The sequence below is a fragment of the Sander lucioperca genome, chromosome 17 (genome assembly GCF_008315115.2).
Source record: "Sander lucioperca isolate FBNREF2018 chromosome 17, SLUC_FBN_1.2, whole genome shotgun sequence".
NCBI lineage: Eukaryota > Metazoa > Chordata > Actinopteri > Perciformes > Percidae > Sander > Sander lucioperca.
Window position 1 is genome coordinate 5,780,551 of NC_050189.1, and position 25,740 is coordinate 5,806,290.

The following is a 25,740-nucleotide window of genomic DNA, read 5'->3' on the forward strand; positions in this document are numbered from 1 at the left end:
CCTTTGATGCTATGTGTTTTTCAATGCTCTGTTTGATTTCTTTCAGTGACTTGGAACCAGAATGGCTGGATGACATCCAGAAGAATGGCGAGCTTTTCTACCTTGAGTTGAGTGAGGGCGAAGAGGAGGCTGCATTGGCCCACGCCACCAACCAAGGTGTGGCCACTAATCATGTTCGCTTTAGCGAAAAGGAGGCAGAGGTCATCACGGAGGAAAACAAGAAGCAGCGATGTGGTTCATGGACGAAAGGTGAGCCCCCATTAAAAAGGCTAGCCAGGATCCTCAGGAGAAAACGCCGGCCATCTCAGCGCAGAGTTGGAGGGAAGGATGGGGGTAAAGACAACTCGACTTTATCATCACCTCCAGCATCCATCCTGAAGAACCAGCCAGGTCAAAGGCAGGGTGTGATGGTTCAGCAGCAGCAGCTGAAGGAAGTGTGTGTCTACCTCAACCCTAAACGTCTTGGAGGTTCATTAACACCTCTCTCTGACAGTGGAGGCCTACTGGAAGCGCTGCTGGGGGTGGTGCATCGCCCCTCCTGGAGCAGAGGACAGGCAGACTCTGGAGGGGTCAGACAGGAGGAAAGACTGACTGTTCATGGATTAATACCCAATAGCCCGGCCATCAAATGTGGCCAAATCTTAATTGGTAAGACCATAATTCCAACAGTTAGCTGTTGTTAACTTTACAAAACTACAAAATATAAATATATTTTTTTTGTGTCAGTGGTCATCTTAAATACCTTCACGGTATTTTCTATATAGTTTTGAAAAGGCCCATGAAGATAGTCCTCTAATACTACGTCAGTTAAACTAAAAAAAGTACTTTTTGTGACTGACTTTATGCAGAAGGCACTCTCTCCATCCTCAACAGATCCAACTGCTTCCAGGACAGGGAAAACACAGCTATGCAGCAGTTCTGATTTCAATAACAGTCATCTGTAGAGTCATGAACCAGCACTGACTCATTTATTTCCACACCAAACTGATGCACTGCGAAAGCATGCGCTACAATTATTACAACACAGTCTTAATCAGATTTCTTGAGAAAAAGAGCCCAAAGCTTAAATAATGAGTGTCATGTTCAACACCTAATCAAGTCAGCAGGTGGTAGCCTAACTGGCTAGCTAACTATGATTTTTAAAGGTAACTGGAAAGAATTGTTTTTATTCTGAAGGAAGAACTAGCCTTGTTATTCATCATGTTGTCTAGTTATAGCCAAACTCTTTCAGTGTGGTGAATCCATAGTAACAACTACAGAGTGATAAAAATCATTATCATAGTTTCAGTTTTTAGCTCTGCGTTGTAAAACCACAAGGGTCTTGTTACTTCTCATTGCCATTTTTTAGCAGCAAGTATATTCAGTCCGAGTGAAACTTTCAGCACATTTTCGTAGAGTGAATGTAACTCTATATTCAGGTCTGGTCCTGAAGAAATGGTAATCAGTCTGTTTGAAAGCTCGGCTTCTCTGAAGTGATTTTCTTCTATCAGGGCTAATGATCTTTTACAGCTTTTACTAGCAGATGGAGGAACGCCAGTCGTGCCTCAGGACAAATGACTACCCACATGAGTTACTGTTTAGAGAAGCTTTTTATGCAGCCAGCTACATGCTTAAACAATTAGCCTGGTTAAATACCTGAAATAGCTCTGTTACTGAGATGGTGGTCAGCTGCCCTGCACAAAAGCAGGTGAAGCTCTTTGTTGGCCTTAGCCAAGTGCATAGGTCAGAAGCAAATCACAATAATACAATCAATAAAATTATTCTAAGTAATGTTCTTACTGTCCATATAAGCCAAGTCAATATTTATTTGCTGACCAAAACTTTTCTGAGGGAAGATTGCACCAAAAAAATGAAGGCACACTGCTTTATTACAGTACTAAAGTTGATTGAATTTTGGTGGAATTCATTCCCTTTCATGTGGACAGCATTATGCTCAGCTGTGCATCAAGAGAATCTTCTGTCAGATTCACGTAGCACTTCATCTCAGGTTTTTTAATTCTAATATATTTCTTGGCCCCATTTGTGTGAAAACTCCAGTTTAATGTGGGACTGTAAGCTGATTGAACATAAACTAATAGCATTATTTATTGGCATTACTTATTACTGATAAATGTTACTTTTCTGCTGTGTTCAGGTGATGTGCTTGTCGCAGTGGACGATGTGGACGTGGCCTCGGAAAACATTGAGAGGGTTCTGTCCTGCATCCCAGGGCCAACACAGGTCAGTGTGTGTAAATCTGCCAAATAAAGGCTCAGTAACAACAATTTGTTTTTTTGTTTTTTATCGATATTGATAGCAACCAATTTTTATTAGTCCCTTTTTTATTTGAGGCCCACAGTGTGAGTGTTTGGGTTTTTCCTGGCTTGTCACAAACTGCAAACTTGGACAGTAAATATAGACATTAAATTACTTTGAAATGCATAGGTTTTTCTAAGCTGCTAAAATGTGAATAGAAAGCAGAAGTCAGCGCAGTTTAACATTAGAAAAACCTCAATTACTGAGAAATGATCCTTTGATCGGTAGCTAAAAAATCCACATTCTGTGCCTCAGTCGTGCATTTTCACCAAAAAGCAGACCATCAAAAAGTAGGAATTTGCAAATGACAGAGTCTGTACGGGTTGATGGCGAACACAGCGGATAGACAGGACTGCGGTGTGACTCTTTTTTTGTGCCACAGGAAGCTGTTGTGGGACTGGAAGCTCAGCTGATTAGAAGATGTAGTCGGAAACTAAATTACATTATAGGGAAAGAGCGGGGAAGATTTTTTTGGAAAAATACAAGGTTCCTCAGGCACCACGATGACTCTAAAAAAACTTGGAATAGAGTTGTATTGCTGACAGAATGATTGTTTTGTGTGTGTGTGTGTGTGTGTGTGTGTGTGTGTGTGTGTGTGTGTGTGTGTGTGTGTGTGCGTGTGCGTGCATGCTTGTGTGTGTTGGAGGATGGCTTTTCTTTGTGCCAGCCCTCCCAGATGGAACGTAGACAGTACTTATTAGGTTTGGAGGAACAAATATGAATATTAAAGTCAGTCCACCATGCCCTTTGCTAACCCTTATAGCTGAACAAGCCTCAGTTACTCCTTCATTAGTGTGCACTAGTGTGTGTGTGTCCATCTAAAAGCCAGCGCTAAATGACTGACATCAACAGACTGGAATCCCAGTCAGAGCACACTCCAGTCTAACCACATCCTTATTATTTATGATGAGAGAAAGGGCTGCAGTTAGTCCAGTCAGCCTTTTTACCCAGTGATTTCTCAAATTTAGGGTTTGCCTATTTGAAAGTTTCTACCGTTTTTAATGTCTGAATTTGATTCCCTCAGCTCAATCAAAGCAGAGCTATTTCTTATATCCTCATTTAATCCTAAAGATATGAGGATATCCATTTCACAATTTCTACCTCTCACTTCCAGGACTGAGTGAACAAGTGTGAGTCACCAATTGAAAGGTACATCACTACTAGGTTCTTCTTTAAGAATACCTCTAAAATTGGCTAAAATGGCTGGCAGCCCAGATGCAGGCGCCTACTGGGGAGGCGGGTGGCCTGTGGTTAGTGCTGACAGGCCTTGGAGAGTTCTGGGAGTAATCGTTGGATTAGAAAAATACAGTTTCTACATTTTTGACCATGGAATATGGTCTTTTTTTCCTTCAACATATTTGGTAGGCACCATATGATCTAGGACTACCCACGTTTTTTGAAAGTAATGACCACAACACCTCATTAATTTCTTGGAGCATACTAAATTGCTTTCTTAGGTTAGTTGCAGACACAAACAATGCCTGGGTTAGGAACTGGACTCCCCTTTCGGTCATCCATTTAAAAAAAACTATGTGTCTTAAACAACGTAAGCAGTCATAGAATGTTCAATAAATTACATATTTTACATTGTGCGTTACAGTTAAACACTAAAGTGTAATTGGGGTGTGTCCAGTTAAGATGTAGTGATTAAAACTTATAACTGGATCTGCAAGGTCCCCGGTTGTTTGAGGTCAAATCCCAGCAGAACCTCCACTGTTCAGACTTCGTTCTGCTTTTTCACTAAATGTCTCAGTAAGGGAAAAATCTTCAGAACTACTGTATTGTCTTTATAATATATTCCCATTGTGTCAGGGTTACACAGCATTATTTCTCATAGAAATAAAACCTGCATCAAACCCAAGCCCAATGATAGTTTCTTGTTCTGATTAAAGATGCGGACCATATTAAGTGGATCATGCATTGGACAGATATGACAGATGCGCATTTAATACAGTTTCTTTATTAATATAATACAATTCAGTGTTTTCACTCTTATTCATCTAGTCACAGAAGGCCGCAAAGTCAATTGTATGTGCCACAGCAATACGTACTACATAAAATTGCCTTATTTAAAAAAAAAAAAAAAAATGGTATTGTGGAGAAAAAAAAAAAGTTGGATTGGTGCATCCCTTGTTCAACACATCTTTTTAGCTTTTTTTACCTAAGTGAACACACTCTTTAATAGGGGTGTCATGATTCTCCAAATCTACGATTCAATTTGACTTTTGATTTTAAGATCACGATGCGATTCAATTTTCGATTTAAATATTTTTTTAGACTATATGGAGTCTTAATGCATAACAACATAAATAAGAGTTAATAGATGGCAGTAGGGTACTTTACAACAACAGCTTGAGTTTCTTAGAGTTTACAAGATGAATGCACCATGAGTTTATGCAGTGCGCCTGAGTGCACCATAAAATTCAATTTGGTAAAGCGTTTTTCTGATTTGCTAAAGGGCACTTACAATTCTTCCTGAGATCTTAAGCACAATCTTTTTTAGGAATTTAGCTGCTATTTTTCACATCTGGATTCTGGTTGTGATTTTCCTGAATTAACATCAGCTTAGCTCCGTAGATGGCCTCTCTAGTGCTGACAGGTTGTAGCCCAGAGTCAGTACAATGTGTGAACAGGTATGCCACCATAGTGTGCAAACAATGTACATTGTGAGTCTGTAAAGTGTGAGTGAATATTCAGTCTTTCGTTGTCCGAAATATGTGTTTCAATCGATTATGTGCAAGTTTAAATTATATAGTGTGTGGGGTGTATTTTGTATATGCATGTGTTATGTACACATAATACCATTACTGTGTATCGCTGTGAAATTCTGGGGTATTTCTGATGTATTGTATGTTTGGGAGTGTAAAAAATGTAGATTTGACAGATTGTTGCAGTTTCTCATCCTTCTTTACACATTGACTGCATGTGTTCCATGTGCGTGCTTGTTGGATTTCCGTGCAGCTCTGTTTCTGTTTCCACTTTGACTTTCTATGAATGGCAGCGTAAAATAGAAAACTGGGGTATGGAAAGTACTGCATGAACAAGAAAAGATAGGCTGTCTGTTGTGTTGCCACTGTTTCTCCGGTTTGCACAAGTCTGGTTTTAATTTAGTCAAACACGCTCAGTCAAACACACACACAAAAACACACCCAGATCCCTGCTATTTGTTATGCTGCGGTCAGGTCTGGCTGCAATGTCACTTTCTCTCTGACAATCACCATCTTGTTATTCACTTTTCAGCTTTTTCTGAATGACTGTGTAATGATTGTTTGAAGTTTTTTCTCCCTTTTGGCAGCACGGCTCACGTGCACACTAAAGGCCCGGACACACAGAGCCGATAATCGGCCGTTGGACAGTCTGGTTGAGGTCAGTGACTCGAGTCTGTTCGGTGTGTTCCGTGCCGTCGTCCGTCCGAGGGGCCGTCGTCCTTCATTTTGGCCAATTTGACATTTATAATCGGCGGGACGGGCACTGCCGGCAGTCGGACTCAAATGACCCATCTGATTGGTAGAGTGCTAACCCAGAAACGGGGAGCGGAATGAGCGTGACTAAAGTCTCTCAAAATCTGACGAAAATCTTTTAAACTGACCTTTGTTGATCTGAAATGAAGACAGATTCAGCAACTGCACGGCCTATTTCTCTCTTAAAATGTTTTCAGAAACACGTTTCGGTGAACTATTTTAGTACAATATGAGATCGTATTCTGAACGAGCCGCCACGACAGTCTGTCTTTGAATTTCTGGAGAAACAAGACCCATGTGACGGGTTCGTCCAATCAGCTGCCGGTTTTTATTTTTGGGCGACAATACAGATTAGCGCCGCCTGCTGTTATGGAGACGTATTACGTCTTGTCTCTTCGGTCTGTTCTGAGGCATTTTTTTTGACAAACTCGGAGAGACTGATCAGTCCAACTGCCTTTTCTGCTGACGGTTGGCAGTCTGGTTGGTGTGTAAGCAGCTTAAAACAGACACATGAACACTGTTCAAATTTCGAGTAATAATAATCATGTGGAGCCATAGTGGCAGATTCTTTAGAAATGAATGAACTCTGAGAGGGATTGGTAGGCAGGCTGATGCAATGATATAACGATGATATAACAATCTATGATATAACAGATAGCTGTTTTTTTGTCTCTTTTTCTTCTCTCCTGTTGCCACCATCTCCAGGTGAGGCTTACGTTGGAGACGGTGGCTCAGGTGGACAGAAGCAATGCTAGTGACACTTCATCAGTCCAAAAGACGAAGGCCTCTCCACCTGTCAGCCAGCTGGTGCGTCTGCTGTGGGGGGAGGACACAGCCGAACTTCAGATGTCCATAAGACACATCCCGCACATTGTCATGTACCTCTCACTTAAACTGGACTCAGCATCACCACAGGACGAGGTAAGTTTGCATACAATTCATGATGGAACATTTATTGGTCTTGACAGAAAATGATGAATGACAAATAACACCAAAAACCTTAATTGGAATTAAGACTTGTGTGTAAACTTCAATTTAAACCTCATCTTAGCCATTTTGATCAAAAGTCCAGGAACTAAAAGGTTCCCTCAATGCACTGCATTCCTTCTTTTTTTTTTATTGCATCTTAAGACCCACAGAGATCATTGACGACGAGGTTGAAATTATTTTGTTGTTCTTTGTAATGGCTCCTTGTTATGGTTAATCTTGGACTTAAAACAAAGAGCTGTGAAACAAAACACTGTTTGCTCTGGAAAAGTCAGGTGTATTTGACCAATCAGCAACATTCAGTGCTGGAAACCCCACACTGCATACATTTAAAATGTCATGATTCAAATTTTTGCCATATTGCCCAGCCTGACTCTTAGTCAGTAAATGGTAATTCAAGTGTGTTGGACTGGAAGATCAGAGCCACACCCCCTGGCACTTTCCAGAGTCTCTGTGGCGTAATTGGTTAGTGCATTTGGCTGTTAACCCAAAGGTTGGTGGTTCGAGCCCACCCAGGGACTTTGTTTGCTTAAGTAATCTGTAAATGAGTAAGCTGGTTTCTGTGCTCAAGAGTAGTGGTCAGATAAATCAGGTGCCAAAGTATTACTACTTTCCTACAGTCAAAGAGTTCCTCTGGTGGAAACAGGCTGTTATTAAATAGAAACATAGAGGGAGCACTGAAAAGAACAAGCCTCTTCCATGACAGTCAGGTGGGAACTGGGTGCTGACAGTTGCCAAACCAAACCTAAATATTGCCAGTAAATCTAACAAATGGAAATGATAGAAGAAATGGAACTGAAATACCAATTCAATCCGCAATAAAACTAATTGGAATGTGAATAGAGATGCAATTACAGGGGGGTGGGTTTACGCTCTCCCTATTGAATGTTACCTCCTCTGAATGCTCGAAATGCCTAATACCATAACGCATTTACTTCTTCACATTTTCTGAATTCATTATTATTCTGCGGGCCAGACTGAAAGCTTTGGTGGGCCGGATGTGGCTCCCGGGCTGCTAGTTGACGATCACTGATCTAGACCCTGAATGACCACATATTTTTCTATCCCTTTGGAAAGATAGTGGGTCTTGTTGGGGAAACCTGATCATGACTTTGTGGTCAATGGCACACTGACTCTTTGGATTTTGGATTTGAAACATTGAACTATACAGAAGTACGGAGGTGTATTCTGATAATTGAGTGTTAAGAATGACCTGAGATGTGGAGGAAATCCCATGTCCAGGAGTGGAAAGCTTTCTCTGAATTTATCTGATGCGAGTCAGACTCTTACGGGTAATTTCCACCAACTGCGTAACGTCTGCGGATCTGCTCCGGAACAGCGGCAGAGTCATTAGGTTTCCGTTAAAGTCAACGTGTGTATTTCCACTGACTGCGGAACGGCTGCGTCCTGACTCCGTCCCAGCTCCGGCGATCGCAGCCCTCCGGAGCAGATACGCAGAGCTTCTATTTTTGCCAGATGCCGGAGAGCTCCGCAGCAATTCAGCACAATTCAGATTGTGCGGGACAGGAAGTCGAGCACATAAACAAAATAAAACATCTGGTTAATTTTCAAAATAAAATACACCATGCTCACGGCAGATCATATTTCCCTGCACTACACCTTGAAAACACAGCACAGAGTCGTTTCCCCTCTACTCCTCTGGATGGAAACAAACTGTTGTTGGTTTTGTGGTTCTATTCTACGTGAATTCACAAGATCTCGTGGATCCTCGTGGCTACAGCTGTCAGTCATGGCCACAGCCGTTACGCAACAAATCCGGACCCGGTGGGTATTGAAGGACGGCGGAGCACGGAGCCGACACGCAGCGGAGCCGTTCCGCGGCCGTTCCGCAGTTGGTGGAATTTCGGTGTTACAGAAAACTACTGCTCTGGAGGGTTTCCAACGCCTGTGGTGCCACTAACAGAAAACAGACGGAAAGTGGAGAAGTTGAGGCACAGCACTCGTCAATAAATTATCTGTCATTTTAGTGCTGTGAACTTTATTTAGGGCACTGTTTTGTATATTCACTTGTAGTGAAGTGTTAATCCCATATTGTGTATTTGTTTTCTTGCTCTGAGAAGCAAATCATTATTTTCTGACCAACACCTCCTACACTGTAATCACATTTTCCCTGTGGACGACTATTGGCAGGTTGAGGTTTTCTCTATGGTTGTATTTCATGGTTCTGCAGTTCCTTTTTGTGTATCTGCAAGCCAATTTTTTTTCTTGACCTAAACAGCAGTGGAGAGTACGGGTTGTCTGGAGCCACATAAGCCAGTGGTTGATTTTGTAAATGATAGTCTTGTGCAAGAATATTGACTTTGATGAGTCCTTTGATTGCAAGGTAGCAAAAATTGGTTCAGCTTTGGTATTTTTGAGTCTTAGCTGTGTGATTATTGTGTGATCTGAGCATTGTTTTGCTTGTATGTACAGAAAAGATGTAACTTAAGTGTTGTGCTGTGTTGGTTGTTCTTGTTTCTTTGTTCTGGTTGGCAAGGCTATAAGGGCCTGTTCATTCAAGGTTTTTATCCCCTCACCCACCACTCCGTCCTCTTGTCCTCTCAGCCACTCTGCTCTTATCTGCCCTGTATCCGTTAGAGTTGCCAGCATGCTGGGAGGAATACTAATGTAAGAATTGTGTGTGAAGCACTTTGTAACTGTGTGTTTAAAAGAAAAAAAAGCTATGTAAATAAAGCTTTACATTTACACTTACTTACTTACTAAAATGCTTAATAGTGCTTGGAGCACTCTCTTGTTCTCTCTGCTTGGTAGTTGGTATTGCAAAAATAGTTTGTAATGGATAAGTACTAATCATGTTATACTGTAGTTTGGTTTTCTCTGAGCTTCAGCCGAATTCCTGTATTTCCTGAATTTGCTTATCTTTACTCTGGAAAGTCAAACATGTAAAATATTTTAGTAACATTCATCTTTAAAGTGACATTTTTATGTTTGTCCCAAAGTGAGAGTAGGCTGTAAAACTGAAACCAAACTATTATTGTTGAGGTGACAGAAAAAAAACATCCAGTGGTTCATCTGTTCATTCTTTTTTGCTGTCTATAATTTCAGACTTACATTTTGGTGACTGTAGCATCCAACAACAGATATTTCACATTTTTATGTGACATTTATCTGTTCATAGGCTCACCAGAGATGTTTATTTCTGCTGAATATATCATTTTCATGACACAGAGCAACACTTAACCAGATATTCCTGTGTGAATGTGTGTTTGTGTCTGCAGGAGGAGATCTTGTACCAGTACCCGGTGTCTGAAGCATCCGGCCAGCTGAAAGGAGTCAGGGGGATCTTCCTCACTCTGTGTGACATGCTGGAGAACGTCACAGGAGGGCGGATACTCAGGTAGGAGAAGCAGCACGGAGAAAAAAATAGATGTGGAGGCGATACTCTGATATGCTTTGCACCCACAATGATGCCCTTATACTTCAGTATAATTACTTTAATAGTCCATATTGGTTGTAAAGCGCATTGATGATACTGTAAAGTGTTAGCTAAACCCTTTTAACTTTTTCACACATACTGCTGGTTGTTTCATGAAGAGGATGTGGGCCTATTCAGAGCAATTTTTCCATCCTTTTTTTACTTCCTTTCTGTTCCATTTAAAAACAAAAAAACTGGCACTCAAAGAAAGATGCAATGGCTCTCTATAAAAAATTATAAGAGGGCATCAAAATGAATGTGATGATGGTAAATTCCTAAACTATTTTTGTTGTAGCTCCCTCAAATTCCTAACTTTTCTGCTAGTTCACCGATGGATGTTTTGAATATCAACACAGTTCACAGTTGATTTTAAAACAACAGTGATCTTGGTGAAAAGCTTGGCGATTGGAGGAGCTATTGGATGTTAAGAATATATCCATTGCGTTGTATTCATGGCAACCTTGCCTCCTCCCCTCAGTTCTTCTCTCCTGCTTGGGAAACAGCTGGTACATGTGGGCTACTGGAAGCAAAGCAACAACCTGTTGGTCATCGGTCTTCCCGCTGACAGGTAGAGGGAGGCAGCATCACACATGCTACACACAGAATATTACGCTGTGAGAAAGCTCCATCACATTTCATTTGAACTGCGGCCTTTGCCAGCTCAGAAACCGACAACGTAGATATTACCCGGCAAGAGTTTGTTCCATATGGCAAGTGTAAATGATCTGACAGGAAATTTTCAGGACATCACTTTTTAAAAATCAGGGTACTGATACTGGTGTGGTAATACATGTTTTGAGCATGACGTGTACTTGAAAAATGAACTTTTTTTGTAGAAGAGGAAACATATTTATGAGCATGATCTGTAAAAACAATGTGAACGTGCACATGTGCTTCTTTTTGTCCTTTTGTTGGGAGAATGAATACCTATTTAAGGATTGTGGTTGTTCATGAGATTAGTCATATTACCCACCTTTCATTTTTGGCAACTGGGTCAACCCGATCAATCATCATCTCTGTTGAGAAATAATCTCATTCGTGCTTAAAAACCACATAGATTGATTTTTGAGGAACACCCACATGTAGAAAAAACAATTATGTATAAAATGTTTTTCCTTCATGGCTCCTGGCCATTAGTCCAACTATTTGATAAGATAATCTGCTGAAGCTGAAGTTTAATCACATTTGTGTTTGACATTTTTCCATTTCTCTTCAGGGTTCCACTGCTGTATTTGCAGACGGTGGTGGGAGACGTGGTCCGGACACTAAAAGTGATGTACGGCTCCTTAGACAGGTGGGTCTGTCTTTGCTTTCCTGTGGTCCTGCTGAGAGCGCTGGTTGAAACTTGCCCTTTCTAGCTGCCTTTTTTTAATGCTTAATGCAATATATACTAAATAAAAATAGTGTGTGTTCAAAGCAAAAGGAAATTTTCCAGCTGGATTTTACAAAAAGTAATTGTCTCAATCGCTTAACCCCCTTTTTTTTTTGCTCTTAAATATCTTTACCTTCTTCTACTTCTTTTATCTTGAAATGTAAGGATTCTTTTAGTTCTATGAATTACCTTTTATTTGTTATCATGACACTCATTTGTCAACTTTATTGTGTCATCCGCAGTGCGTTCTGTAAGGCGGACCATGCTCCCAGGTTGGACCACTTCTTCTGCCTGTTCTTCCAGCAGCTCATCCAGCCATCTCGATTGAGGGACGGCTCCTCAGTCCCAACCCCCGACGTCTCAGGGACCCTTTTTCTTGATGGACTGCCGGCGGTCCGATGGCTCACGCTGCCTCCCGAAATCAAGGTGCATTTATGTCTTACGTGAGAAGACAGGAATATTATTAATAGATCTAATTTAGTCTCGGAGCAGAAGTAAATACAGTAATTACAGCTATTTGTATATCTTTTGGCGTTTTTCCATTACATGGTACCTGCTCGACTCGCCTCGACTCTACTCGCCTCACTGTGCGTCCGTTTTCCATTGCAGATTTTAGTACCGCCTCAGCGTGGCTGGTGGTCATAGCGGTGCCGCAGTAAACTGCCGTGACCTAACGCGACACACACACACACACACACACACACACACACACACACACACACACAGAACGTCGAAGTTGTGTTGTTGTTGCCACAGCCAGAAGACACATTTTGTTTCAAATAAAGCTGGAGGCAGCAAAAAAAAGCTGGCTAAATTATTTAAAAATAGCGGGTTTGTTCAGGACACCCCCCTCTGTCGCTTTCACGTCACCTTTTGGTATCGGCTCAGCTCGCTTGGAACCTTGACTGAGGAGGTACTAAAAAAAGTACCTGTTATCAGGTACCAGGTACTTTTCTTCGTAACAGAAAACCAAAAAAGGCGAGTAGAGTCGAGGCGAGTCGAGCAGGTACCACGTAATGGAAAAGCGCCAATAGTGTCTCTGTTTCCTCTACCTTTTGAAGATGAATGTGATGTTGTCACAAATGTAGCTATGGTGCCCTCTAGTGTCCACTGTTGTAATTGACACAATGTATCACTGGAATAATTCAAATTAGATGATATTTCAACGATGTCCATGAATATATTGGATCAATGCAGTAGCAAAGACTATGGACAACACTACAAGAAATTGGACATACCGAAGATTAATCACATAGTATATTTGCCATGCTAACAATTAAATGCTGTTAAGCTTACGTTTGATTTTCTCTGTGCCCAGACGGAGGTGGATACTGTTCTCTCCGATTTTGAGTCTTCTGATTTTGGAGAAATGGTGAGAAAACACACAAGTACTGCTGTCTTGCAAGCATAATGTACTTTCAAATGTATGCTACCTGTTAGGGATGGGCATTTGTAGGGGATTTGGCATACTTATTTCTTCTGTTCAGTGGCAACCGTAATAATGAATAATGTCCTATCTGCTCTTAGAAAATGAATTGAATCTTTGTTTACTTTCTTGTACTTTTATTTTTGTTTCTATTTCTTTACAGTCTGAGGACTTTTTTGGCCTGAGACGTCTATATGTAATTCTTGGCTCATGTTTGTTCTACAAGGTAGGTCAAAACACACACGCACTCGCACGCACTTCAGTGCCAGCAGCTTTAACATATTTATATCCTCCCCTGATGGTTCCCCACCGTCTAGACAGCCATTCTTAAATGTCAACGACCCAGCTAACATGCTAACAAATATTAACCAAGGGGAGATGGAGGTCATTAAGCAGTAGACTGTGTCGTATATTATGTTACGGTGAAGGTGTGAGAATCACCTGGGTTGCTCACATTTTACTGGATGTAATTTTTTATATATGTGCTCAGGTGCAAGGTATGTCAGTGTATATATATATATATATATATATATATATATATATATATATATATATATTAAAACTTTACCTGTAGAGAAGAATTTGATTTTGGTATTTTGATATAAATGTGTTTTCATATCACAATATATACAGGATAACGAGGTGGGACCTTTTAGGAAAGATTTGTTTTAAATAGATAATTAAAATTGGAGCCAGATGCAATACACATTTCAAGATACTGTAGCCAGATGGATGTTATGTACTGTTGGTTTATTTTTTATTGCTGGTTCATTCTTTTGTTTCCTTTTTAAAGTCACAATGAATGCTCTTCTGCTGAAAAAGTCAAAAAGTGTGGTTAAGTAACAATAACATCAGAAAAGGGCTTTTGGTACTCGCTACATTTAGAAGTGTTATTTTGCTCTACAAAATTTATTTTCACTAAGATTTTACTAAACACAATGCCAAAAATTGAAACAAGATTGGAAGTAAGATTGTTCCTTTTTGGAGCAATAAGTACTCCCCGTCGGGGAATCGAACCCCGGTCTTCCGCGTGACAGGCGGAGATACTGTCCACTATACTAACGAGGATGGCTGTAGATCAAATCTTAAGAAAGATAATAAAATATCTGCTGAAGAATGACTCAAGTGAGTTCAGTTTGCATTTGAGCTGCAAGTAACAATTATTTATCTTTTTAAATCTCCCTGGTTTTCTCTGCTTTCCTTCTTGTTGTTGCAAGACTGAGCCTTTCTGTCAGGCTTCCCTGAGGAAATCAGGGCAGGAAACTGTATCTTCTTTTTAATCACTTTTAAAAACTCACTTTTACAAAGTACCTTTTAATTGTTGTTTTTTTTAATCTATTTCTTCTAACTTTTTTATTAGTTGTGTTTTTATGTTGTTTAAACAGTTTAAAAGTAACTGACGACATATTATCTATTCACTTTTTAAAAGACTTTAAATCCTTTATATTCCTTTTTTTTTCTCAACATATTATATATTTTGACTTTTTCTAACATACTATACTACTTTTTTTGACCTACTATACTATGACCTTTTTATGACTTTTTTCGACATGCTATAGTGTGACTTTTTTCGACATACTATACTATGACTTTTTTCAATTCAATTTTATTTATAGTGTCAAATCATAACAGGAGTTATCTCAGGACACTTTACAGATAGAGTAGGTCTAGACCACACTCTATAATTTACAAAGACCAAAAACAGTTCCCCCCAAAAGCAAGCATTTGGTGCAACAGTGGGAGGAAAAACTTCCTCTTGGTGGACGGCCATCTGCCGCTGCCGGTTGGGAAACAGATATACAGATATAGAAGTATGATTCATAATAATTATAGCAGTTGGTATGATGAACAGTGGCAATTATAGTAACAATAAAGATAACAGAACTATGACTAGAAATAATAGTAGTAGCAGTGCAGGGCGTAGCAGGGCATCGAGCAGGACCACGGCAGCAGCTGCAGCCACGATTTAGGTGCCATCCCAAGTCTAAAACTATAGCAGCATATAACTAAGAGCTGGTCCAAGGCAAACCTGAGCCAGCCTACAAAGGGTTGGTAGATGAATCCAACAACTATGAAGAGAAGCAGAGAAAAGGAGGGGGCGCCATATCTGCAGCAACACCCTCCCCAGCCGGTCTAGGCGAACACTGCCGCTCCTCACTCCCTAACTATAAGCTTGATCAAAGAGGAAAGTTTTAAGTTTACTCTTAAATGTGGGGACGGTGTCTGCCTCCCGAAGCCAAACTGGGAGCTGGTTCCACAGGAGAGAAGCCTGATAGCTGAAGGATCTGGCTCCCATTCTACTTTTGAAAACTCTGGGAACCACAAGTAGCTCTGCATTCTGGGAGCGCAGTGCTCTAGTGGGACAATAGGGTACCATGAGCTCTTTAAGTCAGATGGTGCCTGACCATAAAAAGCTTTGTAGGTCAGGAGAAGGATTTTAAATTCAATCCTGGATTTTACAGGAAGCCAATGCAGAGAAGCTAATATGGGAGAAATATGAGCTCTTCTTAGTTCTTGTCAGTACACACGCTGCAGCATTCTTGATCAACTGGAGAGTCTTAAGGGATTTGTTAGAGCAACCTGATAATAAGGAATTATAATAGTCCAGCCTTGAAGTAACACATGCATGGACTAGTTTTTCTGCATTGTTTTGAGACAGGATGTGCCTAATTTTGGCAATGTTAAGCAGGTGGAAAAAGGTGGTTCTTGAGATTTGTTTTATGTGGCATTAAAGGATATCCTGATTTTATGACTTTTTTTGACATACTATACTATACCAGGACTTTTTTGACTGTTTTCGACACACCATACTATGACTTTTTTGACATACTATACCATGACTTTTTTTACTTTTTTTGACATACCATACTTTGACTTTTTTCGACATACTATACTATGACTATTTTATGCTTGTTTTTGCTAACAATCTTTGTTCCAAGCCCTCAACACCTGTTTACTGAAGCTTTTACTAAATCGTCAACACACTCACCTTCCAGTCCTACCTGATCGCCAACCATCTGCCAAAAGATGACCTTCTGGATGTGTGCCTGTACTGCCAGCACTACTGCCTGCTGCCACTGGCAGCTGAGCAGCGGGTGGGTCAGCTAGTCATCTGGAGGGAGGTGTTTCCCCAGCAGAGAGCTAAGGGCAGCAGCACAGCACCAGGCTACAGCCAGCCTCAAGGACGGCACTTCCTCCTCATTGTGGGGCTGGTAAGACTACAAGTCGCTGACTGGTTATTTTTAACTTTATTGTCCATGTCATTACCCAATATCTATTCCTAGTAATGTTTTTTTTTATTGTACAAAAAACATTTTCTCTGCTTGTATTTCTTTACCTCTCCACTTTAGAGGCACTTTATGCAGTGTGTGCTGTTGGAGGCAGGTGGCGCTGCTTCACCAGCTTTTGGCTCTCCAGGACCTGATTGTGTTTATGTAGACCAGGTGAACATTGTAAATTCCTAACATACCTCTGCTTCTTGATGCAATAAATACTCCCCGTCGGGGAATCGAACCCCGGTCTTCCGCGTGACAGGCGGAGATACTGTCCACTATACTAACGAGGAAGGTCAAATTGTAGGGTGATAACCTGGGTTTTAATATCCTATGTCACTCTCATACTACAGGTGAAAGCCACCTTGCTGCAGCTGGAGGTGTTGGAGGCAGGTATTGAGGAGCGTCTAAATGCTCCATCTGCTCCCTGCCTGTCCTGTGCTGACTGGTTCCTCCCTGCTGCTACGGCCCGTGACCGCCTGGACAGCCTGGCCTCTTCTTCCCCCGTCTTTAGCAAGATAGCCGGTGCAGTTAAAGGCTCATCCACTGGAAACAGAGGCCGCAGCCTGTTTGGGGAGAAGGCCCGGAGGTCCAGCCCCCAGAGGAGCCTGTCGGACAGCGGGAGTGAGGGACAGATGGATGCCGGGTCAGGGTCTGGTTCATCAATGGCTCCAGGCCTCAGTCCACATTCCACCCCAGACTCAGGGAGGAAGCTGGGGGGGCGTCGGGATTCGCTTGGATCTGGAGGGTCTGATGGGAGTGGAGGCAGTGCAGGCCTTTTCAAGGTACAGTTTTAGTCATGTATTAAGTCTATGTTTGTTCCTGTTAGGACCATTGTTGCCATGATCACTATACAGGGCTCCAGACTAACTTTAATTACTAGGAGCACTGTAGCCCCTAACTAAAAATTTTAGGGGCCGTCTACACGAAAGCGAGACACACGAGTGTAGATGACGCAAAATGCGACCATGTGGTTGCAGTCTGGAGCCCTGCTATAAACTCAAAAATGTAGATTTAGTGTTTTTAACCCTAATCTCCAAGAAAAGCAGATTTTATTGGACCTTGTACTCATATCGTTTTTATAGTATTGTGTAATGTACTGTAATGTTCTGACTTGTTTGATATCAGATTCCCAGGATGAAGCACCCAAACCCATTCTACCTGGGCACCCTGAAGAAGACCCTGACTGAAAGGGAGACAGATGAGATGTACAACACCATGAAGTGGGTGATTGAAAATATATATATTTTTGTTTTCATTCTAACAGCAAATATGATTAATGTTGGCTAAAACGTGCTAACAGCTAAAAACCTAAATGTTCTCAATTTGACAGACTGACCTCAGGTGCAGAGAACACCTTGTTCCACTACGTCCTGATGGAAACTGTTCAGGGGATCTTCATTGCTCCGACTAACAGAGAGGTGGCTCAGCTCAGCGGCTCCATCCACCCACAGCTCATTCGCAACTTCCACCACTGCTGCCTCTCCATACGGGCTGCGTTTCAGCAGAGCCTGCCAGCCAGGGTAAGTCAGAGTTACATAGTCATAAATGAATATAGTCCTAACCTCAGACCATATCTCATTTAACAACACATTTCACAGTAATTATGGCAAACAGCAAGAGATAGTAAGAAGAGGTGTCAAGGCCACCTAAAGTCACACCAAGACCAGATTCTATTAATCTCAAGTCAAAAACAACTTTTGACATACTATATTATGACTTTTTCTGACTTTTTTCAAGATACTATACTATGATTTTTTCAACATATTATATATACTATGACGTTTTTGTGACTTTTTTTGACATACAATAACTTTTTCATGACTTTTTTCAACGTACTATACTACGACTTTTTTTCGACATGGTATACTATGAACGTTTTATGACTTTTTCATCAGTATTTTATGACTTTTTCAACATACTATACTATGGCTTTTATATGACTTTTTTCGACAAACTATTATGACATTTTGTTACTTTTTTGACACACTATACTATGACCTTTTTTAGGTTTTTTGTTTCTACATACTATACTATGATTTTTTCATGACTTTTTTCAACATACTATATTATATTTCTTTTTTATGACTTTCTATAAAAGTATAAATAAATGGATATCCAAAATATACACAATCCCAAAAAGGTTAAATCTATTTGGGTTCCTTTTTGGAGCAATAAATACTCCCCATCGGGGAATCAAACCCTGGTTTTCCACATGACAAGTGGAGATACTGTCCACTATACTAACGAGGAAGGGTATGCTATTCATGTAAATCTCCCTGAGATGCTCTAAAGTTTCCCTTTTTGTTGTTGCCAGATAAACACAAAAGTGGCAGACTGAGCCTTTCTGTCAGGCTTGCCCGAGCAAAGTGTATCTTCTTTTTTAATCACTTTTAAAAACTCACCTCAACAAAGTACATTTTAACTGTTTTTTAATCTATTTCTTATAACTTGTTTTATTGGTTGTGTTTTTATGTTGTTTCTTGTTTTATGTGTTATAACTGTAAACATAATTATCCATTAACTTTTTTAAAGACTTTTTTTTTGGGGGGGGCATTTCTACCTTTACTTTTTACGATATATTAAATTATTTCTTTTTTATTTCTTAATTTTTACATACTATACTAGTACTTTTCTTCTATTTACTATGGCCTTTTTATAACATTTTATTGCTTCATACTATACTATGACTTTTTCATGACTTTTTTTGACCTACTATACTATGACCTTTTTCATGACTTTTTTTTGACATACTATACCGTGACTTTTTCATGCTTTTTTTCGACATACTATACTATGTCTTTAATGACTTTTTTCAAGATACTATACTATGACTTTTTTCTGACATACTATACCATGACGTTTTCGACATACTATAATATGACTTTTGTGACTTTTTTCGACATACTATACTACGCCTTTTTTGAACATACTATACTACGCCTTTTTTGAACATACTATACTATGACTTTTTTCAACATACTATACTATGACTTTTTTCAACATACTATACTATGACTTTTTTCAACATACTATACTATGACTTTTTTCAACATACTATACTATGACTTTTTTTGACATATTATACTGTGACTTATACCGAGCACTTTGCAGTTACTGTAAGTGTGGATGCAAAATCAAAATCAAAGTTCTTTATTTTTCATATGCACAACAATTACAGTGAAGCAGTACTTGGCAATGAAATTCTTAGTTCTCAGGATCCCTCCAACAGTAAGTTTACTAAGTAATGTTCTAAGACTGAACATGAAATAGCCTCGTGCTGAAGGTAAAGTATAGGAATAAAATACAATATATATGGTACTGTGGTAGACTGGTGTAAAAGATGAAAAAACTGTAATGTTGTAGTTGTTTTATATATCTTTGATAATCCTGTTGGCCTTCTTTCTCCACCGCTGTAGAAGTCCTCCATGGATGGCGATGGTGATGTGCGGAACATGTCATAATAAACTATATACGTAAATAAACGTTAAAAAACATAGTATAGCATGTCGAAAAAAAGTCACATTATCGTATGTTGAAAAAAGTCACAAAAATGTCATAGTATAGTATGTCAAAAAAAGTCATAGTACAGTATGTAAAGTCACAAAAACTTCCTAGTTTAGTATGTCGAAAAAAGTAAAAGTATAGTATGTCAAAGATAGTCACAAATGTCATAGTATAGTATGTCGAAAAAGTCACAAAAATTCATAGTACAGTATGTTGAAAAGTCATAAAAATGTCATAGTATGGAATGTCAATAAAAGTCACAGTAAAGTATGTAAAAAAAAAAAGTCACAGTATAGTATGTTGAAAAAAGTAATAACGTCATAGTTTAGTATGTCGAAAAAAATTCATAGTATAGTCTGTCAAAAAGTCATATAAAGTCATAGTATATTATGTTGAAAAAAATGTATAGTCTCTTGAAAAGTCATAAAAAGTCATAGTATGTATAAAAGTCATAAAAATCTTATACTATAGTATGTTGAATTCTTTATTTGTCATATGCACAACAATTACAGTGAAGCAGTTGTTTCTTTTACAATCCTGTTGGCCTTCTTTCTGCACTGCTGGTTGTAGAAGTCCTCCATGGATGGTGATGGTGATGTGCTAAACATGTCATAATATATACATTAAAAACATCATAGTATAATGTCGAAAAAAGTCATAGTATATCAAAAAAGTCATAGTATAGTATGTTGAAAAGGTCATAGTATAGTATGTCGAAAAAAGTCACAAAAAGTCATGGTACAGTATGTTGGAAAAAGTTATAAAAAAGTCATACTATAGTATGTCGAAAAAAGCCATAGTATAGTATGACAAAAACAGAAAAAGTCATATGTTGTCATAGTAAGTTGAAAAGTCAAAAATGTTTGTACTATAATATCTCGAAAAAAGTCATAGTATATGTCGAAAAATGTCATTGTATAGTATGTTGAAAAAAGTCACAGTATAGTATGTCGAAAAAGTCATAAAAATGTCATTGTATAGTATTTTGAAAAAACTCATAGTATAGTATGTCGAAAGTCATAAAAAAGTCATTGTATAGTATTTCGAAAAAAGTCAGAATATAGTATGTCGTAAAAAAAGTCACAAAAACGTGATGGTATAGTATGTCGAAAAAAGTCATAGTATGTCGAAGTCATAGTAAAGTATGTCGAAAAAGTCACCAAAACGTCATAGTATAGTATGTCGATAAAGTCATAAAAACGTCATAGTATAGTATGTCGAAAACGTCATAGTATAGTATGTCGAAAAAAAGTCATAGTATAGTATGTCGAAAACGTCATAGTATAGTATGTCGAAAAAGGTCATAGTATAGTATGTTGAAAACATCATAGTATAGTATGTCGAAAAAGGTCATAGTATAGTATGTTGAAAACATCATAGTATAGTATGTCGAAAAAAGTCATAGTATAGTATGTTGAAAACATCATAGTATAGTATGTCGAAAAAAATCATAGTATAGTATGTCGAAAAAAGTCATAGTATAGTATGTTGAAAAAACGTCACAGTATAGTAAGCAACTGCTTTGATGTGCTTATACCAAAATAATATATATATAAGTGTGGAGGCAATGGGGCAATGACACATTCACAAATGACACATTCACAATTTCTGCAAAATCAATCTTCAAAATCAAAATTCTTTATTTGTCATATGCACAACAATTACAGTGAAGCAGTTGTTTCTTTTTCAATCCTGTTGGCCTTCTTTCTGCACTGCTGGTTGTAGAAGTCCTCCATGGATGGTGATGTGCTAAACATATCATAATATATACATTAAAAACATCATAGTATAATGTCGAAAAAAGTCATAGCATATCAAAAAAGTCATAGTATAGTATGTTAAGAAGGTCATAGTATAGTATGTCGAAAAAAGTCACAAAAAGTCATGGTAAAGTATGTTGGAAAAAGTTATAAAAAAGTCATACTATAGTATGTCGAAAAAAGCCATAGTATAGTATGACAAAAACAGAAAAAAGTCATACTATAGTATGAAAAAAGTCACAAAAAGTCATAGTAAGTCGAAAAGTCAAAAATGTTTGTACTATAATATGTCGAAAAAAGTCATAGTATATGTCGAAAAATGTCATTGTATAGTATGTCGAAAAAAAGTCACAAAAACGTGATAGTATAGTATGTCGAAAAAAGTCATAGTATGTCGAAGTCATAGTAAAGTATGTTGAAAAAGTCACCAAAACGTCATAGTATAGTATGACGATAACATCATTATATATATATATATTATTGTGTCATAAAAAGTCATACAAACATTATACTATAGTATGTCGAAAAAAGTCATTGTATAGTACTTCGAAAAAAGTCACAATATAGTATGTCGTAAAAAAACTCACAAAAACGTGATAGTATAGAATGTCGAAAAAGTCAGAATATAGTATGTCGAAAAAAGTCAGTGTAGTATGTCGAAAAAAGTCATAGTATAGTATGTCGAAAAACGTCATAGTATGTCAAAAAAGTCATAGTATAGTATGTCGAAAAAAGTCATAGTATGTCAAAAAAGTCATAGTATAGTATGCCGAAAAGGTCATAGTATAGTATGTCAAAAATGTCACAAAAAGTCATAGTATAGTATGTCGAAAAGGTCATAGTATAGTATGTTGACAAAAGAGTGATAGTATAGTATGTTAAAAAGTCATAAAAAAATTATATTATAGTATGTCGAAAAAAGTCATAGTATAGTATGTCAAAAAAAAGTCGTAGTATACTATGTCGAAAAAAAGTCACTGTATAGTATGTTGAAAAAGTCAAAAACGGCATAGTATGTCGGAAAAAAGTCAATAGTATGTCAAAAAAAGTCACAAAAACGTGATAGTATAGTATGTCGAAAAAAGTCATAGTATAGTATGTTGAAAAGTCAGAAAAGCCATAGTCATAGTATAGTTTGTCAAAAAGTCATAAAAAAGTCATAGTATAGTATGTCGAAAAAAGTCACAAAAGTCATACTATAGTATGTCGAAAAAAGCCATAGTATAGTATGACAAAAACAGAAAAAAGTCATACTATAGTATGTCGAAAAAAGTCAGTGTAGTATGTCGAAAAAAGTCATAGTATAGTATGTCGAAAAAAGTCATAATATAGTATGTCGAAAAAAGTCATAGTATGTCAAAAAAGTCATAGTATAGTATGTCGAAAATGTCACAAAAAGTCATAGTATAGTATGTTGACAAAAGAGTGATAGTATAGTATGTTAAAAAGTCATAAAAACATTATATTATAGTATGTCGAAAAAAGTCATAGTATAGTATGTCGAAAAAAGTCATAGTATAGTATGTCGAAAAAAGTCATAGTATAGTATGTCAAAAAAAAGTCGTAGTATACTATGTCGAAAAAAAGTCACTGTATAGTATGTTGAAAAAGTCAAACGGCATAGTATGTCGGAAAAAAGTCAATAGTATAGTATGTCAAAAAAAGTCACAAAAACGTGATAGTATAGTATGTCGAAAAAAGTCATAGTATAGTATGTTGAAAAGTCAGAAAAGCCATAGTCATAGTATAGTTTGTCAAAAAGTCATAAAAAAGTCATAGTATAGTATGTCGAAAAAAGTCATAGTATAGTATGTTGAAAAGGTCATAGTATAGTATGTCGAAAAAAGTCACAAAAGTCATGGTACAGTATGTTGGAAAAAGTTATAAAAAAGTCATACTATAGTATGTCGAAAAAAGCCATAGTATAGTATGACAAAAACAGAAAAAAGTCATACTATAGTATGTTGAAAAAAGTCACAAAAAGTCATAGTAAGTTGAAAAGTTATAAAAACGTTTGTACTATATGTCGAAAAAAGTCATAGTATATGTTGAAAAAATGTCACTGTATAGTATGTCGAAAAAAAGTCACTGTATAGTATGTTGAAAAAGTCATAAAAACGTCATAGTATAGTATGTCGAAAAAAAGTCATAATACAGTGTTGAAAGTCATAAAAAAGTCATAGTATAGTATGTCGAAAAAATGTAAAAGAATTTATAGTATAGTATGTCGAAAAAAGTCATAAAAATGTCAAAAGTATAGTATGTTGAAAAAAGTCACAAAAACGTGATAGTATAGTATGTCGAAAAAAAGTCATAAAAATGTCATAGTATAGTATGTCGAAAAAAGTCACAAAAACGTGATAGCATAGTAAGTCGAAAAAAAGTCAGTCTATGTCCAACAAAATCATAGCATAGTATGTCGAAATGTCAGAAAAAAATTAGTATAGTATGTCGAAAAGAAGTCACAGTGTAGTATTTCAAAAAAGTCATAAAGAAGTCATTATATAATGTCGAAAAAAGTCACAAAAACAGTATAGTATAGAATGTCAAAAAGTCATAGTATAGTATGTGGAAAAGTCTAGTATGTCGATAAAGTCACATAAACTTCATAGTGAAAAGTCATACTATAGTATGTCAAAAAGTCACATCATGTCATAGTATATATAATATGTCGAAAAAGTCACAACAGCATCATGTATGTCGAAAAAGTAATATTTTATAGTATGTGGAAAAAAAGTCACAAAAACATAGTATACATATATAGTATGTCGAACAAAGTCATTGTAGTACGTCGTAAAAGTCATAGTATAGTATGTCGAAAAAGTCACAAAAACGTGTCGGAAAAGTAAAATTTTGTAGTATGTCGAAAAAAGTCACAAAAACATAGTATACATATATAGTATGTCGAAGTCATATTGTAGTACGACGTAAAAGTCATAGTATAGTAGGTCAAATAGTCACAAAAAAAGACAGTATAGTATGTCGAAAAAAAGTAAAAGTATAGTATAGCATATCAAAAAAATAAAAAAGGTAATAGTATAGTATGTCTTTGAATAGTCACTAAAACGTCATAGCATGTTGAAAAAGGTTTTTAAAAAAAGTCATATGATAAGGTCATAAAATATATCATAGTATAGGCTTGAAAATATTTGTATCTACAAAAGGGGGCCCTGCAGCAAAAGTTTAGGAACCATAAAAAAAAAGACGTTTGTCTGGTAAATCATGAAAAAGCCCCAAAAAATATTGGAAAGTATGTCATTGGTCCTTTGATAAACTGTGGACTAGGCTGATTCCAAAATTAGATTACATTTTATTTTACTAGAAGATGTAATCTCCTGATCTGTCTCTCTGGAAGCCTCTCCTCTGTCACCATCCATGGAAAATAACCTTCGATAAACCAAGTGATTGTTGGTGTGATTTCCTCTCCTGCAGGGCCGTCGGGCTGCAGACAGGCCTCAGGGCGGCGGTTGGGGTCTGGGTCCAGTAAAGGAACATGGGGTCCTGTTTCAGTGTAAACCTGAGAACTGGACCGACCAGAGGAAACCTGCTCCCACCATGACATACTGGGTTATAGGGTATGTCAGCTTCAACTAGTTTCATCTACAAGCCTTACAGTTTTTTGAATAATTGGGGAGGGAACTGATAATTTAGTTATGCACCAGTGGAAATACCTGTGGCTCCAGAAACCAGGAATGCAATCATTTAACTTTTTGTTTTTACCTGGTCCATAGTATATTGTTTTCAGGGAAATAATCCTTGTCAATAAACTCAATATTGCAGATATAGTGGTATAAATAATCAAGAATATTACAGCGTAATGAAGGAAAGAATAAAGTCTAGTCTTAGGTCTAGGCCTACATGCAGCCAACATATCTATGTTTCCTCATTGAGTGGGACTTCCAAATGTATGAGAAACCCAGTAATGCTGTTTTCACCTCAGGCTGCTGTGATGACTGTAATGAGTAGGCAGCATTGTGATGTGATTTAGCTTAAAAGAGAGGGAGGGAAAGTCTTTAAATGAAGGTCAGATTTGTCTTTGAGAGGCTACCAGTCTTAGCAATTCAAAGAGAAGAGAGCGAGAGCAGGAAGGAAGGATGAAAAGGGTCACGGAGTGCAAAGGACAACATTTTTTGTAGCTGGGCCCCAGGAGGAGATTTCGCTTGTGAATAAACACAGTCTAACAGCTGGGGGGGAAAAAAATTAAATTCTTTCATTGTTTTCATC

The 25,740-nt window shown here is 37.9% G+C and overlaps 1 protein-coding gene and 3 non-coding genes across 9 annotated transcripts in view; 2 read left to right on the plus strand and 2 right to left on the minus strand.

Moving 5' to 3' along the window:
- Positions 1 to 25,740, plus strand: part of intu (inturned planar cell polarity protein) — a 29,457-nt gene that overhangs the window by 2,819 nt on the left and 898 nt on the right. For 3 of the 6 annotated variants that reach the window (XM_035993530.1, XM_031304451.2, XM_035993529.1), the window contains 15 exons: positions 47 to 648; positions 2,135 to 2,220; positions 6,462 to 6,677; positions 9,983 to 10,101; positions 10,658 to 10,747; positions 11,396 to 11,473; positions 11,794 to 11,977; positions 12,870 to 12,923; positions 13,141 to 13,203; positions 15,974 to 16,189; positions 16,328 to 16,420; positions 16,603 to 17,034; positions 17,378 to 17,472; positions 17,583 to 17,772; positions 24,949 to 25,091. In XM_035993530.1, coding sequence (XP_035849423.1) covers positions 47 to 648; positions 2,135 to 2,220; positions 6,462 to 6,677; positions 9,983 to 10,101; positions 10,658 to 10,747; positions 11,396 to 11,473; positions 11,794 to 11,977; positions 12,870 to 12,923; positions 13,141 to 13,203; positions 15,974 to 16,189; positions 16,328 to 16,420; positions 16,603 to 17,034; positions 17,378 to 17,472; positions 17,583 to 17,772; positions 24,949 to 25,091 — 2,661 coding nt within the window. The remainder of the gene's footprint in view (positions 1 to 46; positions 649 to 2,134; positions 2,221 to 6,461; positions 6,678 to 9,982; positions 10,102 to 10,657; positions 10,748 to 11,395; positions 11,474 to 11,793; positions 11,978 to 12,869; positions 12,924 to 13,140; positions 13,204 to 15,973; positions 16,190 to 16,327; positions 16,421 to 16,602; positions 17,035 to 17,377; positions 17,473 to 17,582; positions 17,773 to 24,948; positions 25,092 to 25,740) is intronic. The other 3 variants (XR_004895462.1, XM_035993531.1, XM_031304453.2) reach the window with 2 other exon arrangements.
- trnan-guu lies at positions 7,191 to 7,264 on the plus strand. The gene has a single exon. It is a non-coding gene; the product is annotated as a tRNA-Asn (tRNA).
- Positions 13,974 to 14,045, minus strand: trnad-guc. The gene has a single exon. It is a non-coding gene; the product is annotated as a tRNA-Asp (tRNA).
- Positions 16,471 to 16,542, minus strand: trnad-guc. The gene has a single exon. It is a non-coding gene; the product is annotated as a tRNA-Asp (tRNA).